The 12,880-nt window shown below is 39.1% G+C and overlaps 1 protein-coding gene across 8 annotated transcripts in view; it reads right to left on the reverse strand.

Moving 5' to 3' along the window:
• Positions 1–12,880, reverse strand: part of LOC142985137 (uncharacterized) — a 32,364-nt gene that overhangs the window by 4,023 nt on the left and 15,461 nt on the right. For 6 of the 8 annotated variants that reach the window (XM_076133128.1, XM_076133127.1, XM_076133125.1 and 3 more), the window contains 6 exons: positions 10,224–10,295; positions 9,501–9,554; positions 8,714–8,770; positions 6,633–6,814; positions 832–903; positions 529–591 (listed from right to left, as the gene is read on the reverse strand). In XM_076133128.1, the coding sequence (XP_075989243.1) occupies positions 529–591; positions 832–903; positions 6,633–6,814; positions 8,714–8,770; positions 9,501–9,554; positions 10,224–10,295 (500 nt within the window). The remainder of the gene's footprint in view (positions 1–528; positions 592–831; positions 904–6,632; positions 6,815–8,713; positions 8,771–9,500; positions 9,555–10,223; positions 10,296–12,880) is intronic. The other 2 variants (XM_076133126.1, XM_076133122.1) reach the window with 1 other exon arrangement.

Genomic DNA, 12,880 nt, shown 5'->3' on the forward strand with positions numbered 1-12,880 from the left:
TGCATAAACACGGTATATTCAAAATTTCACGCAATTTGAACCAGTAGTTTAAGAATGACAACTTGAAATTTCTGAATTTTTGTCACTCACTGATTGGTTTTTACAGAATGTTTTTGATGACATACTTACATCTATACTAATTAAATTAAATATTATAAAGCTGAAGAGTTTGTTTGTTTGTTTGTTTGAACGCGCTAATCTCAGGAACTACTGGTTCGATTTGAAAAAATCTTTCAGTGTTAGATAGCCTATTTATCGAGGAAGGCTATAGGCTATATATCATCACGCTACGACCAATAGGAGCAGAATACCAGTGAAAAATGTTACAAAAACGGGGAAAATGTTGACCCATTCTCTGAGGTGACGCAAGCGAAGTTGCGCGGGTCAGCTAGTACTTAAATAAATCGGCGGTAAATTCACTCTCTGTATCATTGACTATCATAAGTGTCAGCATTATACCTGAATTAATATTTATCTAACGTCTAACATGACGTTTATTAGTAAGACAGTTAATATAAAGTTACTTACGGTTGAAATGGCTCCTGTATTTCAGTTTCAATTATGATAGTATCTTTCTGATCTGATGTTTCACTGAAATAAATAATTTAACATATTATTATTTGCATTATAAGATATCGTGTAAGGTAACTGGGTTGTTGAGGTCTGATTGGCAGTCGCACCATGTAAAATACTGGTATTCAGCTGCAGCCAATGAGACTTAAAGATGACTGAAAACCTGTATTGGAGATGGAAAATTAGAGGATCCAGCTGAATTCCAGTATTATACATGGAGCGACTGTCTATAGGGGTAGGCAGATACCAGATACTTACAATATTTCCTCTTTAACTTCTATATCGTGTTCATGTACCGTGTTTTCATCACTAATGGACTCCTCGAGTGACCTGTAATTAAAATACAACCCATTAATGTCCCACTGCTGGGCAAGGTCTCCTCATGAGGGAGGGGTTAGGCCGTAAGCCCACCATGCTGACTAAGTGTCAATTAGGGACTGAATATTAGGCCGGGGAAAAAGTATTTTCGCAGTATAGCATAATATCACGTATCACTTCAAGAGGAAAAACTACCAAGAGACGTCTTCGAGTGAGGAAAAACTACCATGAGACCGTCTTTACGTGAGGAAAAACTACCAAGAGGCGTCTTCGAGTGAGGAAAAACTACCAAGAGATATCTTCGAGTGCGGAAAAACTACCAAGAGACGTCTTCATCTGTGAAAAACTACCATGACACCGTCTTCATCTGTGAAAAACTACCATGACACCGTCTTCGAGTGAGGAAAAACTACCATGAGACGTCTTCGAGTGAGGAAAACTACCAAGGGACGTCTTTGAGTGAGGAAAAACTACCATGACACCGTTTTCATCTGAGGAAAAACTACCAAGAGACGTCTTCGAGTGAGGAAAAACTACCAAGAGACGTCTTCGAGTGAGGAAAAACTACTAAGAGACGTCTTCGAGTGAGGAAAAACTACCAAGAGACGACTTCATCTGAGGAAAAACTACCAAGAGACGACTTCATCTGAGGAAAAACTACCAAGAGTCGTCTTCAAGTGAGGAAAAACTACCAAGAGACGTCCTCGAGTGAGGAAAAACTACCAAGAGACGTCTTCAAGTGAGGAAAAACTACCATGAGACGTCTTCGAGTGAGGAAAAACTACCATGAGACCGTCATCATCTGAGGAAAAACTACCAAGAGACGTCTTCATCTGAGGAAAAACTACCATGAGACCGTCATCATCTGAGGAAAAACTACCAAGAGTCGTCTTCGAGTGAGGAAAAACTACCATGAGACGTCTTCATCTGAAGAAAAACTACCATGAGACGTCTTCATCTGAGGAAAAACTACCAAGAGACGTCTTCGAGTGAGGAAAAACTACCAAGAGACGTCTTCGAGTGAGGAAAAACTACCATGAGACGTCTTCATCTGAAGAAAAACTACCATGAGACGTCTTCATCTGAAGAAAAACTACCATGAGACGTCTTCATCTGAGGAAAAACTACCAAGAGACGTCTTCGAGTGAGGAAAAACTACCAAGAGACGTCTTCGAGTGAGGAAAAACTACCAAGAGACGTCTTCATCTCAGGAAAAACTACCAAGAGACGTCTTCATCTGAGGAAAAACTACCAAGAGACGTCTTCATCTGAGGAAAAACTACCAAGAGACGTCTTCGAGTGAGGAAAAACTACCAAGAGACGTCTTCGAGTGAGGAAAAACTACCAAGAGACGTCTTCGAGTGAGGAAAAACTACCATGAGACGTCTTCATCTGAAGAAAAACTACCATGAGACGTCTTCATCTGAGGAAAAACTACCAAGAGACGTCTTCGAGTGAGGAAAAACTACCAAGAGACGTCTTCGAGTGAGGAAAAACTACCACGACACCGTCTTCATCTGAGGAAAAACTACCAAGAGACGTCTTCGAGTGAGGAAAAACTACCAAGAGACGTCTTCGAGTGAGGAAAAACTACCATGAGACGTCTTCGAGTGAGGAAAAACTACCACGACACCGTCTTCATCTGAGGAAAAACTACCAAGAGACGTCTTCGAGTGAGGAAAAACTACCAAGAGACGTCTTCGAGTGAGGAAAAACTACCATGAGACGTCTTCGAGTGAGGAAAAACTACCACGACACCGTCTTCATCTGAGGAAAAACTACCAAGAGACGTCTTCGAGTGAGGAAAAACTACCAAGAGACGTCTTCGAGTGAGGAAAAACTACCAAGAGACGTCTTCATCTGAAGAAAAACTACCATGAGACGTCTTCATCTGAGGAAAAACTACCATGAGACCGTCTTCGAGTGAGGAAAAACTACCAAGAGACGTCTTCGAGTGAGGAAAAACTACCAAGAGACGTCTTCGAGTGAGGAAAAACTACCACGACACCGTCTTCATCTGAGGAAAAACTACCAAGAGACGTCTTCGAGTGAGGAAAAACTACCAAGAGACGTCTTCGAGTGAGGAAAAACTACCATGAGACCGTCTTCGAGTGAGGAAAAACTACCAAGAGACGTCTTCGAGTGAGGAAAAACTACCAAGAGACGTCTTCGAGTGAGGAAAAACTACCACGACACCGTCTTCATCTGAGGAAAAACTACCAAGAGACGTCTTCGAGTGAGGAAAAACTACCAAGAGACGTCTTCGAGTGAGGAAAAACTACCACGACACCGTCTTCATCTGAGGAAAAACTACCAAGAGACGTCTTCGAGTGAGGAAAAACTACCAAGAGACGTCTTCGAGTGAGGAAAAACTACCATGAGACGTCTTCGAGTGAGGAAAAACTACCACGACACCGTCTTCATCTGAGGAAAAACTACCAAGAGACGTCTTCGAGTGAGGAAAAACTACCAAGAGACGTCTTCGAGTGAGGAAAAACTACCAAGAGACGTCTTCATCTGAAGAAAAACTACCATGAGACGTCTTCATCTGAGGAAAAACTACCATGAGACCGTCTTCGAGTGAGGAAAAACTACCAAGAGACGTCTTCGAGTGAGGAAAAACTACCAAGAGACGTCTTCGAGTGAGGAAAAACTACCACGACACCGTCTTCATCTGAGGAAAAACTACCAAGAGACGTCTTCGAGTGAGGAAAAACTACCAAGAGACGTCTTCGAGTGAGGAAAAACTACCATGAGACCGTCTTCGAGTGAGGAAAAACTACCAAGAGACGTCTTCGAGTGAGGAAAAACTACCAAGAGACGTCTTCGAGTGAGGAAAAACTACCATGAGACCGTCTTCGAGTGAGGAAAAACTACCAAGAGACGTCTTCATCGGAGGAAAAACTACCAAGAGACGTCTTCATCTGAGGAAAAACTACCATGAGACCGTCATCATCTGAGGAAAAACTACCAAGAGACGTCTTCATCTGAGGAAAAACTACCATGAGACCGTCATCATCTGAGGAAAAACTACCAAGAGTCGTCTTCGAGTGAGAAAAACTACCATGAGACGTCTTCATCTGAAGAAAAACTACCATGAGACGTCTTCATCTGAGGAAAAACTACCAAGAGACGTCTTCGAGTGAGGAAAAACTACCATGAGACGTCTTCATCTGAAGAAAAACTACCATGAGACGTCTTCGAGTGAGGAAAAACTACCACGACACCGTCTTCATCTGAGGAAAAACTACCAAGAGACGTCTTCGAGTGAGGAAAAACTACCAAGAGACGTCTTCGAGTGAGGAAAAACTACCAAGAGACGTCTTCATCTGAAGAAAAACTACCATGAGACGTCTTCATCTGAGGAAAAACTACCATGAGACCGTCTTCGAGTGAGGAAAAACTACCAAGAGACGTCTTCGAGTGAGGAAAAACTACCAAGAGACGTCTTCGAGTGAGGAAAAACTACCACGACACCGTCTTCATCTGAGGAAAAACTACCAAGAGACGTCTTCGAGTGAGGAAAAACTACCAAGAGACGTCTTCGAGTGAGGAAAAACTACCATGAGACCGTCTTCGAGTGAGGAAAAACTACCAAGAGACGTCTTCGAGTGAGGAAAAACTACCAAGAGACGTCTTCGAGTGAGGAAAAACTACCACGACACCGTCTTCATCTGAGGAAAAACTACCAAGAGACGTCTTCGAGTGAGGAAAAACTACCAAGAGACGTCTTCGAGTGAGGAAAAACTACCATGAGACGTCTTCGAGTGAGGAAAAACTACCACGACACCGTCTTCATCTGAGGAAAAACTACCAAGAGACGTCTTCGAGTGAGGAAAAACTACCAAGAGACGTCTTCGAGTGAGGAAAAACTACCATGAGACGTCTTCGAGTGAGGAAAAACTACCACGACACCGTCTTCATCTGAGGAAAAACTACCAAGAGACGTCTTCGAGTGAGGAAAAACTACCAAGAGACGTCTTCGAGTGAGGAAAAACTACCAAGAGACGTCTTCATCTGAAGAAAAACTACCATGAGACGTCTTCATCTGAGGAAAAACTACCATGAGACCGTCTTCGAGTGAGGAAAAACTACCAAGAGACGTCTTCGAGTGAGGAAAAACTACCAAGAGACGTCTTCGAGTGAGGAAAAACTACCACGACACCGTCTTCATCTGAGGAAAAACTACCAAGAGACGTCTTCGAGTGAGGAAAAACTACCAAGAGACGTCTTCGAGTGAGGAAAAACTACCATGAGACCGTCTTCGAGTGAGGAAAAACTACCAAGAGACGTCTTCGAGTGAGGAAAAACTACCAAGAGACGTCTTCGAGTGAGGAAAAACTACCATGAGACCGTCTTCGAGTGAGGAAAAACTACCAAGAGACGTCTTCATCGGAGGAAAAACTACCAAGAGACGTCTTCATCTGAGGAAAAACTACCATGAGACCGTCATCATCTGAGGAAAAACTACCAAGAGACGTCTTCATCTGAGGAAAAACTACCATGAGACCGTCATCATCTGAGGAAAAACTACCAAGAGTCGTCTTCGAGTGAGAAAAACTACCATGAGACGTCTTCATCTGAAGAAAAACTACCATGAGACGTCTTCATCTGAGGAAAAACTACCAAGAGACGTCTTCGAGTGAGGAAAAACTACCATGAGACGTCTTCATCTGAAGAAAAACTACCATGAGACGTCTTCGAGTGAGGAAAAACTACCACGACACCGTCTTCATCTGAGGAAAAACTACCAAGAGACGTCTTCGAGTGAGGAAAAACTACCAAGAGACGTCTTCGAGTGAGGAAAAACTACCAAGAGACGTCTTCGAGTGAGGAAAAACTACCATGAGACGTCTTCATCTGAAGAAAAACTACCATGAGACGTCTTCATCTGAGGAAAAACTACCAAGAGACGTCTTCGAGTGAGGAAAAACTACCAAGAGACGTCTTCGAGTGAGGAAAAACTACCACGACACCGTCTTCATCTGAGGAAAAACTACCAAGAGACGTCTTCGAGTGAGGAAAAACTACCAAGAGACGTCCTCGAGTGAGGAAAAACTACCAAGAGACCGTCTTCGAGTGAGGAAAAACTACCATGAGACCGTCTTCGAGTGAGGAAAAACTACCAAGAGACGTCTTCGAGTGAGGAAAAACTACCAAGAGACGTCTTCGAGTGAGGAAAAACTACCAAGAGACCGTCTTCATCTGAGGAAAAACTACCAAGAGTCGTCTTCGAGTGAGGAAAAACTACCAAGAGACATCTTCGAGTGAGGAAAAACTACCAAGAGACGTCTTCGAGTGAGGAAAAACTACCAAGAGACGTCTTCGAGTGAGGAAAAACTACCATGAGACGTCTTCATCTGAGGAAAAACTACCATGACACCGTCTTCATTTGAGGAAAAACTACCAAGAATCGTCTTCGAGTGAAGAAAAACTACCAAGAGACGTCTTCATCACGATCTTCGAAACGTCTACCTTTCTCAGAGTGTATATTATCTACGCCATATTAACTTTCTGTATGCTAAGTCACAGTTAAAATTAACTTAGTTTCATACAAACGTCCATCCCCTTGGGAGCAGAATTAATCAAAATCCTTTCTAAACGGATGCCTACGCCATAATGGGATATCGATATGGGAATCGAACGCACGACCACCCGAGTACCCGACGCAATGACGACCTGAACCACTGAGCCACTAATTAGAACAGTTATTTCGTTACATAGGAAACATGCTAACATACCCATGTTTTATACCAAGTTCAGTGAGTATAGTTGCGAGCACTCGTTCCGTGACGCCGGTGGCGCTGGCCGTCCGTCGTGTGACGTCACACAGCGTGGTCAGCACCTCGTCGTGGAGGACACTCCTCAAGCGCTCGTACTCCTCACTCAGGAAGCGGTAGACGTTGCCTATTATTGTTTTACTCTGAAAATTAATGTAAAATATACAGGGTGTGGCGTAAATAATGGATAATCCTTTACCAGCGGATGGGCGACAACCCAACTGATCTAAATATCAAAATTTACTTCTGGCACCAGTATCATAGTTTTTGAGATTTTCGCCATTTTGTGTGTTTTTTAAGAAAGCGCTTTAAGCTCGTTCTTTTTAATGCTGTGATCACAATTTAAGGCTTTTTTTAAATCCGTTTTTTGCAAATAAATCCTGAATAGATGTGCTATTGAATCTACAATCTTGTTTTGTTATTACTACTTGTTTTTTATTTAAATTATGCATTCAAAGTAAAATTTTATAATCTTTCACAACATTTGTGCAACTTTGAGCACTTGTGGTGAAAAAAAAATGTATGGTGGCTTTACAGCCCACGCCATAAATAATTTCTAAATTTTATTAGAATTCTAAATTAGTATAACATGCAGCATTAATACCGATTATTGTCAAAATATTACAACGAACTTAAATTATTAACACTTTTGCCGGTCGACTAATTTTATTTTTTTACGCTAAGCGCGTTCTAGATTCAATAGCACATCTATTCAGGATTTAATTGCAAAACACGGATTTAAAAAAAAGTCTTAATTTGTGATCACAGCACCAAAAAGTACGAGCGTAAATCGCTTTCTTAAACACACATAATGGCCAAAATTTTTTGCAAATAAATCCTAAATTGATGTGCTATTGAACCTAATATCTTGTTTTGTTATTACTACTTGTATTTTATTTAAACTATGCATTCAAAGTTAAATTTTATAATTTTTCAACACTTTTGTGCAACTTTGAGCACTTGTGTGCAGTTTAAAAAAAAAAAGAAATACAAAACATAAATAATTTTCAAATAATAAAGATAATTAGAAATCTAAAGAAAACTACACTGTTGAAAAAAAAAATTTTTTCATCAAATTGTAATACATTATTTTGAAATAGACTTGGTAGAAGCAGCACAGTTCCAAGCTTTTTTATCATCTAAATAATCTTTAATAGTGTAATAACCCTATAGACATGAATATTTGAAAGCAAACTTAGCTTAAACGCGCTGATAAAATAAAATTAGTCGACCGGCAAAAGTGTTGATAATTTAAGTTCGTTGTAATATTTTGACAATAATCGGGATTAATGCTGCATGTTATACCAATTTAGAATTCTAATAAAATTTAGAAATTATTTATGGCGTGGGCAGTAAAGCCACCATACATTTTTTTTCACCACAAGTGCTCAAAGTTGCACAAATGTTGTGAAAAATTATAAAATTCAACTTTGAATGCATAATTTAAATAAAAAACAAGTAGTAATAACAAAACAAGATTGTAGATTCAATAGCACATCTATTCAGGATTTATTTGCAAAAAACGGATTTAAAAAAAGCCTTAAATTGTGATCACAGCATTAAAAAGAACGAGCTTAAAGCGCTTTCTTAAAAAACACACAAAATGGCGAAAATCTCAAAAACTATGATACTGGTGCCAGAAGTAAATTTTGATATTTAGATCAGTTGGGTTGTCGCCCATCCGCTGGTAAAGGATTATCCATTATTTACGCCACACCCTGTATATTAATTTAATTTATTGTTTTCTTTTTTACATGCTTTTTATGATTTAATTTTATTTTTTGTTTAATACTCATAGTTAAGTTTAATGTTTAAAAGAAAAAAAAAAATTTTTTTTAAAGACAAATTCTTTTTTTACTAATCCCACTGAGAATTGCTCGTGTCGCGAGGACTTTTACAAACAAACAACGGACACAAAGCACAACCAGACACGAAAAAAAATATTTGTGGATCGCACAATGTGGGAATCGAACCCACGACCTCCCGACGCAACGGTAGCGGCGTGGTGTTGTCAGTCGTAAATAAATATTAAATAGACATACCTCGGGTATCGTCTCCTTTGATGTTTCAGGGGCTTTTTCATTATACACTGAATTTTCCTGAAAATAAACCATATTTAATCAAAATCAAATCATTTATTGATTCAGGTAAAATGCTGACACTTATGATAGTCAATGATACAGAGAGTGAATTTACCGCCAGTTCGGAAGGTACGGCCAATGAGAAGAACTGACAACAAACTCTTAGCCACTCTTTCTAATTGCCAAATAGTTTTAACAATATTTCTATCAGGTATAAATCATTGATGATGTAATTAATCATCTCCTATTTTAACTTAAGCACTTTACATTTGTTGAGGGCATTCTAAGTCCCCAACCCGCAATAGGACAGCGTGGTGGACGCGAGGCCTAACTCATCTCTCGTTCATGAGGAGACCCTTGCGCCTTGCCCAGCAGTAGGATATAAGGTTAAAAAATAAACAGAAATAAATGAACAACATTAGAAATTGAACCAAAATCATACTACTTTTTTGATCATTAAAGTCCTACTGCTTGGTAATGGTCTTCTTCCGAAAGAGGGAGAGGTTAGGCTTTGAGTCCACCACGCTGGCCAAGTGCGGGTTGGGGACTATCCATACCCTCAAAAAGAGAAAGGTTTCGTCACGATGTTTTCCTTCACCGTTATAACAAGTGATCATTATTTCTAATACACACATCACTTGGAAAAGTCATGGTGTGTTGTCTCGGGTTCGAACCGTCGACCACTTGGAGGTGCCAACTTGTACCACTGTCAGCTATAGTATGGAAAGTATAAAAAATAAATAATTACCTGACTCGTTGCTGGCAAAATTGCAGCATTTGGCTGCAACAGTGAACACAATTCCTGCGAAAAAACAATCAAGTTTAACTTATGTGACTTAGTGAGCACGTTTCTAAAGGCCTGAGTATAGATTGACCACTCTGTGCCAATCCAAAAGACTGTAAGTCGACAAACAGTTTTTTTGCTTAACAGAGTCCAAACAATTCCTTAAGTCAGTTTAGTACTTGTGATCAACTTTTTATCATTTTAACAAGATGATAAAAAGTTGATCACAAGTATTTTTTGAGGCGCCGATAGCCAGTTGCGCTCACCGGTCGATAAACGATCTGTGAGATAAGCAACTATTGGCGCGGTCATTCCATAGATGGGTGACCGCATAGTGGTATTTCAACTGGGCGTCTCCGTGCTTCGGAGGGCACGTTAAAAGTCGGTCCCGGTTGTTGTCTACTGTGATAACAGTCGTTAAGTCACGTCAACGGTCTTCCGGGCGGCTTGAACAACTTTGACACTAGGTTGGCCACTAACCATACGACAAACAAACAACAAGATAAAACAAACAAAAAAACAGAGTATTAGGTTCAGAATAATGTAACAAAGAAACATTTTTGGCAATTATCTCAAAACGGGTTTTTGAAAGTTACAGTGTTTTGGTTTAGCAGGGCAGCACTAATACGTTAAAAAGCTATTTCTGATCATAACCCTAAAAAGGTATAAAAAATACTCTGTTAATACCTGTGTTCCTATAAGTGGCGCGCCCGGGAGTCCATCATTTACTACATAAATATAATTTGGCTCTTGACTTGCCTAAAACAAACATTTATATAGATTATAAATAACTAGCTGACCCGCGCAACTTCGCTTGCGTAACATAAGAGAGAATGGGACAGAATTTTCCACGTTTTTGTAACACTTTTTACTGTTACTCTGCTCCTATTGGTCGTAGCGTGATGATATAAAATATGCATTTTTTTCACGAAAAATATTCTCAAAATTATTTATATCTCTTAATAAAACGAAGTCGCGCTAAGGCATATCCGCCATTTAAACAGTTGCCATGGCAACGGAATTTTGTTAATTCAATGTCATTATAATATCATAGCAGAATTTTCTTTATTTACCCATGAATTAGTAACTCGTGCTGATTCTCTGTCCCTCTGAACCCTATGCCAATCTCGATCTTGGGTAAGGCGAACCTCACGCTCTTCTGAAGATTCTCTCTCTCTCTCAGCTCTTACACCATCTCGAAGCTGACTGAGTCGCGCCTCACGCTCTATTGACGATTCTCTGTCCCTCTGAACCCTACGCCTATCTCGATCTCGGCTGCGGCGGACCTCACGTTCTGCTGAAGACTCTCTCTCTCTCGCAGCTCTATATCTATCCCGAGCCTGACTGAGGCTTTCCTCACGTTCCGTTAACGATTCTTCATCTCTTGCTGAACGTGTTCTTCTGGCATTCACTGTACTACGACCTATGTTAGAACGTCCACGTCTTCTAGGCATGACTATATTTAATTATTACACACACATTATGACACTAACTCCCATATTATTCGCATGTGCCTCAGTAAAAAAATATCTAAATATGTACTTAGAAACAAAAGAAAGATACCTATTCTATTAAGTTCTTTTTCTGAACTTATCTTACCTTAAATTACGATTTTTTTTTTTTAATTATTTCCCTAATATTAAATTGACCTAACTTTAAATTTTAACCAAAATCTTAATAGAAAATATCAATCCATAAATTACGGTTTTATATTTTAAAAACTAATCTTACTAATAAGTGCGATTTAATACTAACCTTAGAATACAATACCTACTATTATCATACAATTATTGTTGTCGCGCTGAAAAGCACGTTTTATTTTTCTCAAAGAGCTGCGATAAATAAACGCGTCCGATCGCTTCTAATTTCAACGTGCTAATGGGGAGCCGCTGCCGCCGACGCGCTATTTATAGGGACGCTGCCCCCGCCGCCGCGGCCGGCCCGTACCGTGCCGCAATACTAATATCGTGATATCTCCTAAACTATATGTCTAAATAACACACTGTAAACTGCAAAAATAATCTAAATTAAATGCTCGTGATGATGAACTTACTTATTTTGATAAGGATATATGTATGTATTATTGGTTATATCACCAGTTAAACATCACCCAACGAATTAAATGTTTTTTTAATACAGAAAAGTAGTTTTTGTGACTTAAATAAAAAAGCTGGATATATGTCATCGCGGACTTTTTTGTAGAACTAATAAAGACCAATGTTTTTGCTATACATTGTTCTTACTTGTATCCAACGGTATAAGCGGCGCACGCACAAATGCAATCTTCAATTAGATTTTTTTTCTGACTTCTTGGACATAAATCGCTATAACTCAGCTAATATAGTTTCAATGTATTTCAAAAATACTCTTTCTATTAGTGAAAACCGCATTAAAATCCGTTGCGTAGTTTTAAAGTTTTATGCATACGAAGGGACTACAGACAAAATGGGCGACTTTGTTTTATACTATGTAGTGATTTATATTCATTCATCCATACTAATATTATAAATTCGAAAGTAACTCTGTCTGTCTGTCTGTCTGTCTGTCTGCTACTCAATCACGCCTAAACTACTGAACCAATTTTCTTTAAATTTGCTATGGAGATATTTTGATACCCGAGAAAGGACATAGGCTACTTATTACCCCGTGAAAATGACGCATTTCCCGGGAAAATTCAAGTGAAGTCAAGAAGTCGCGAATAATCAACATTATAATGACATTGAAATAACAAAAATCAGTTGTCATGGCAACTGTTTTAATGGCGGATATGCCTTAGCGCGACTTCTTTATATTAAGAGATATAAATAATTTTCGTGAAAAAAGCATATTTTGTTGTTAAGGAATAATTAAGCTTTGTATTAGTAAAAAAAATCGTGAAATAATTCAGTAGTTTTAGAGAAAACCCCACAAACGTATCATACAAAGTTTTTATTATCTTCAATGCAACATTCTTTAACGAGCTGTGTTAAACAACTGTCGGACATGTCATTCCTCATGATTGTTTCTTCCAAACTACCTTCACACAAGAACTATTGAAAAACTTTGATGAAATTTGGTAGACAGATCCTACTAATATTATAAAACCAGACACAAAACAATTATTTGTGGATCGCAAAAATAATCTATACTATTATAAAGCTAAAAATTAAGGGTCCGATTTGAAAAATTATTTCAATGTTAGATAGCCCGTTTATCGAGGAAGGCTATAGGTTATATATCATCAAGCTACGACCAATAGAGAGTACCAGTAAAAAATGTTACAAAAACGGGGAAAATTATGACCCATTCTCTCTTATGTGACGCAAGCGAAGTTGCGCGGGTCAGCTAGTACGTTATAAATCGAG

This window comes from Anticarsia gemmatalis, chromosome 29, assembly GCF_050436995.1.
Source record: "Anticarsia gemmatalis isolate Benzon Research Colony breed Stoneville strain chromosome 29, ilAntGemm2 primary, whole genome shotgun sequence".
NCBI classification, from domain to species: domain Eukaryota; kingdom Metazoa; phylum Arthropoda; class Insecta; order Lepidoptera; family Erebidae; genus Anticarsia; species Anticarsia gemmatalis.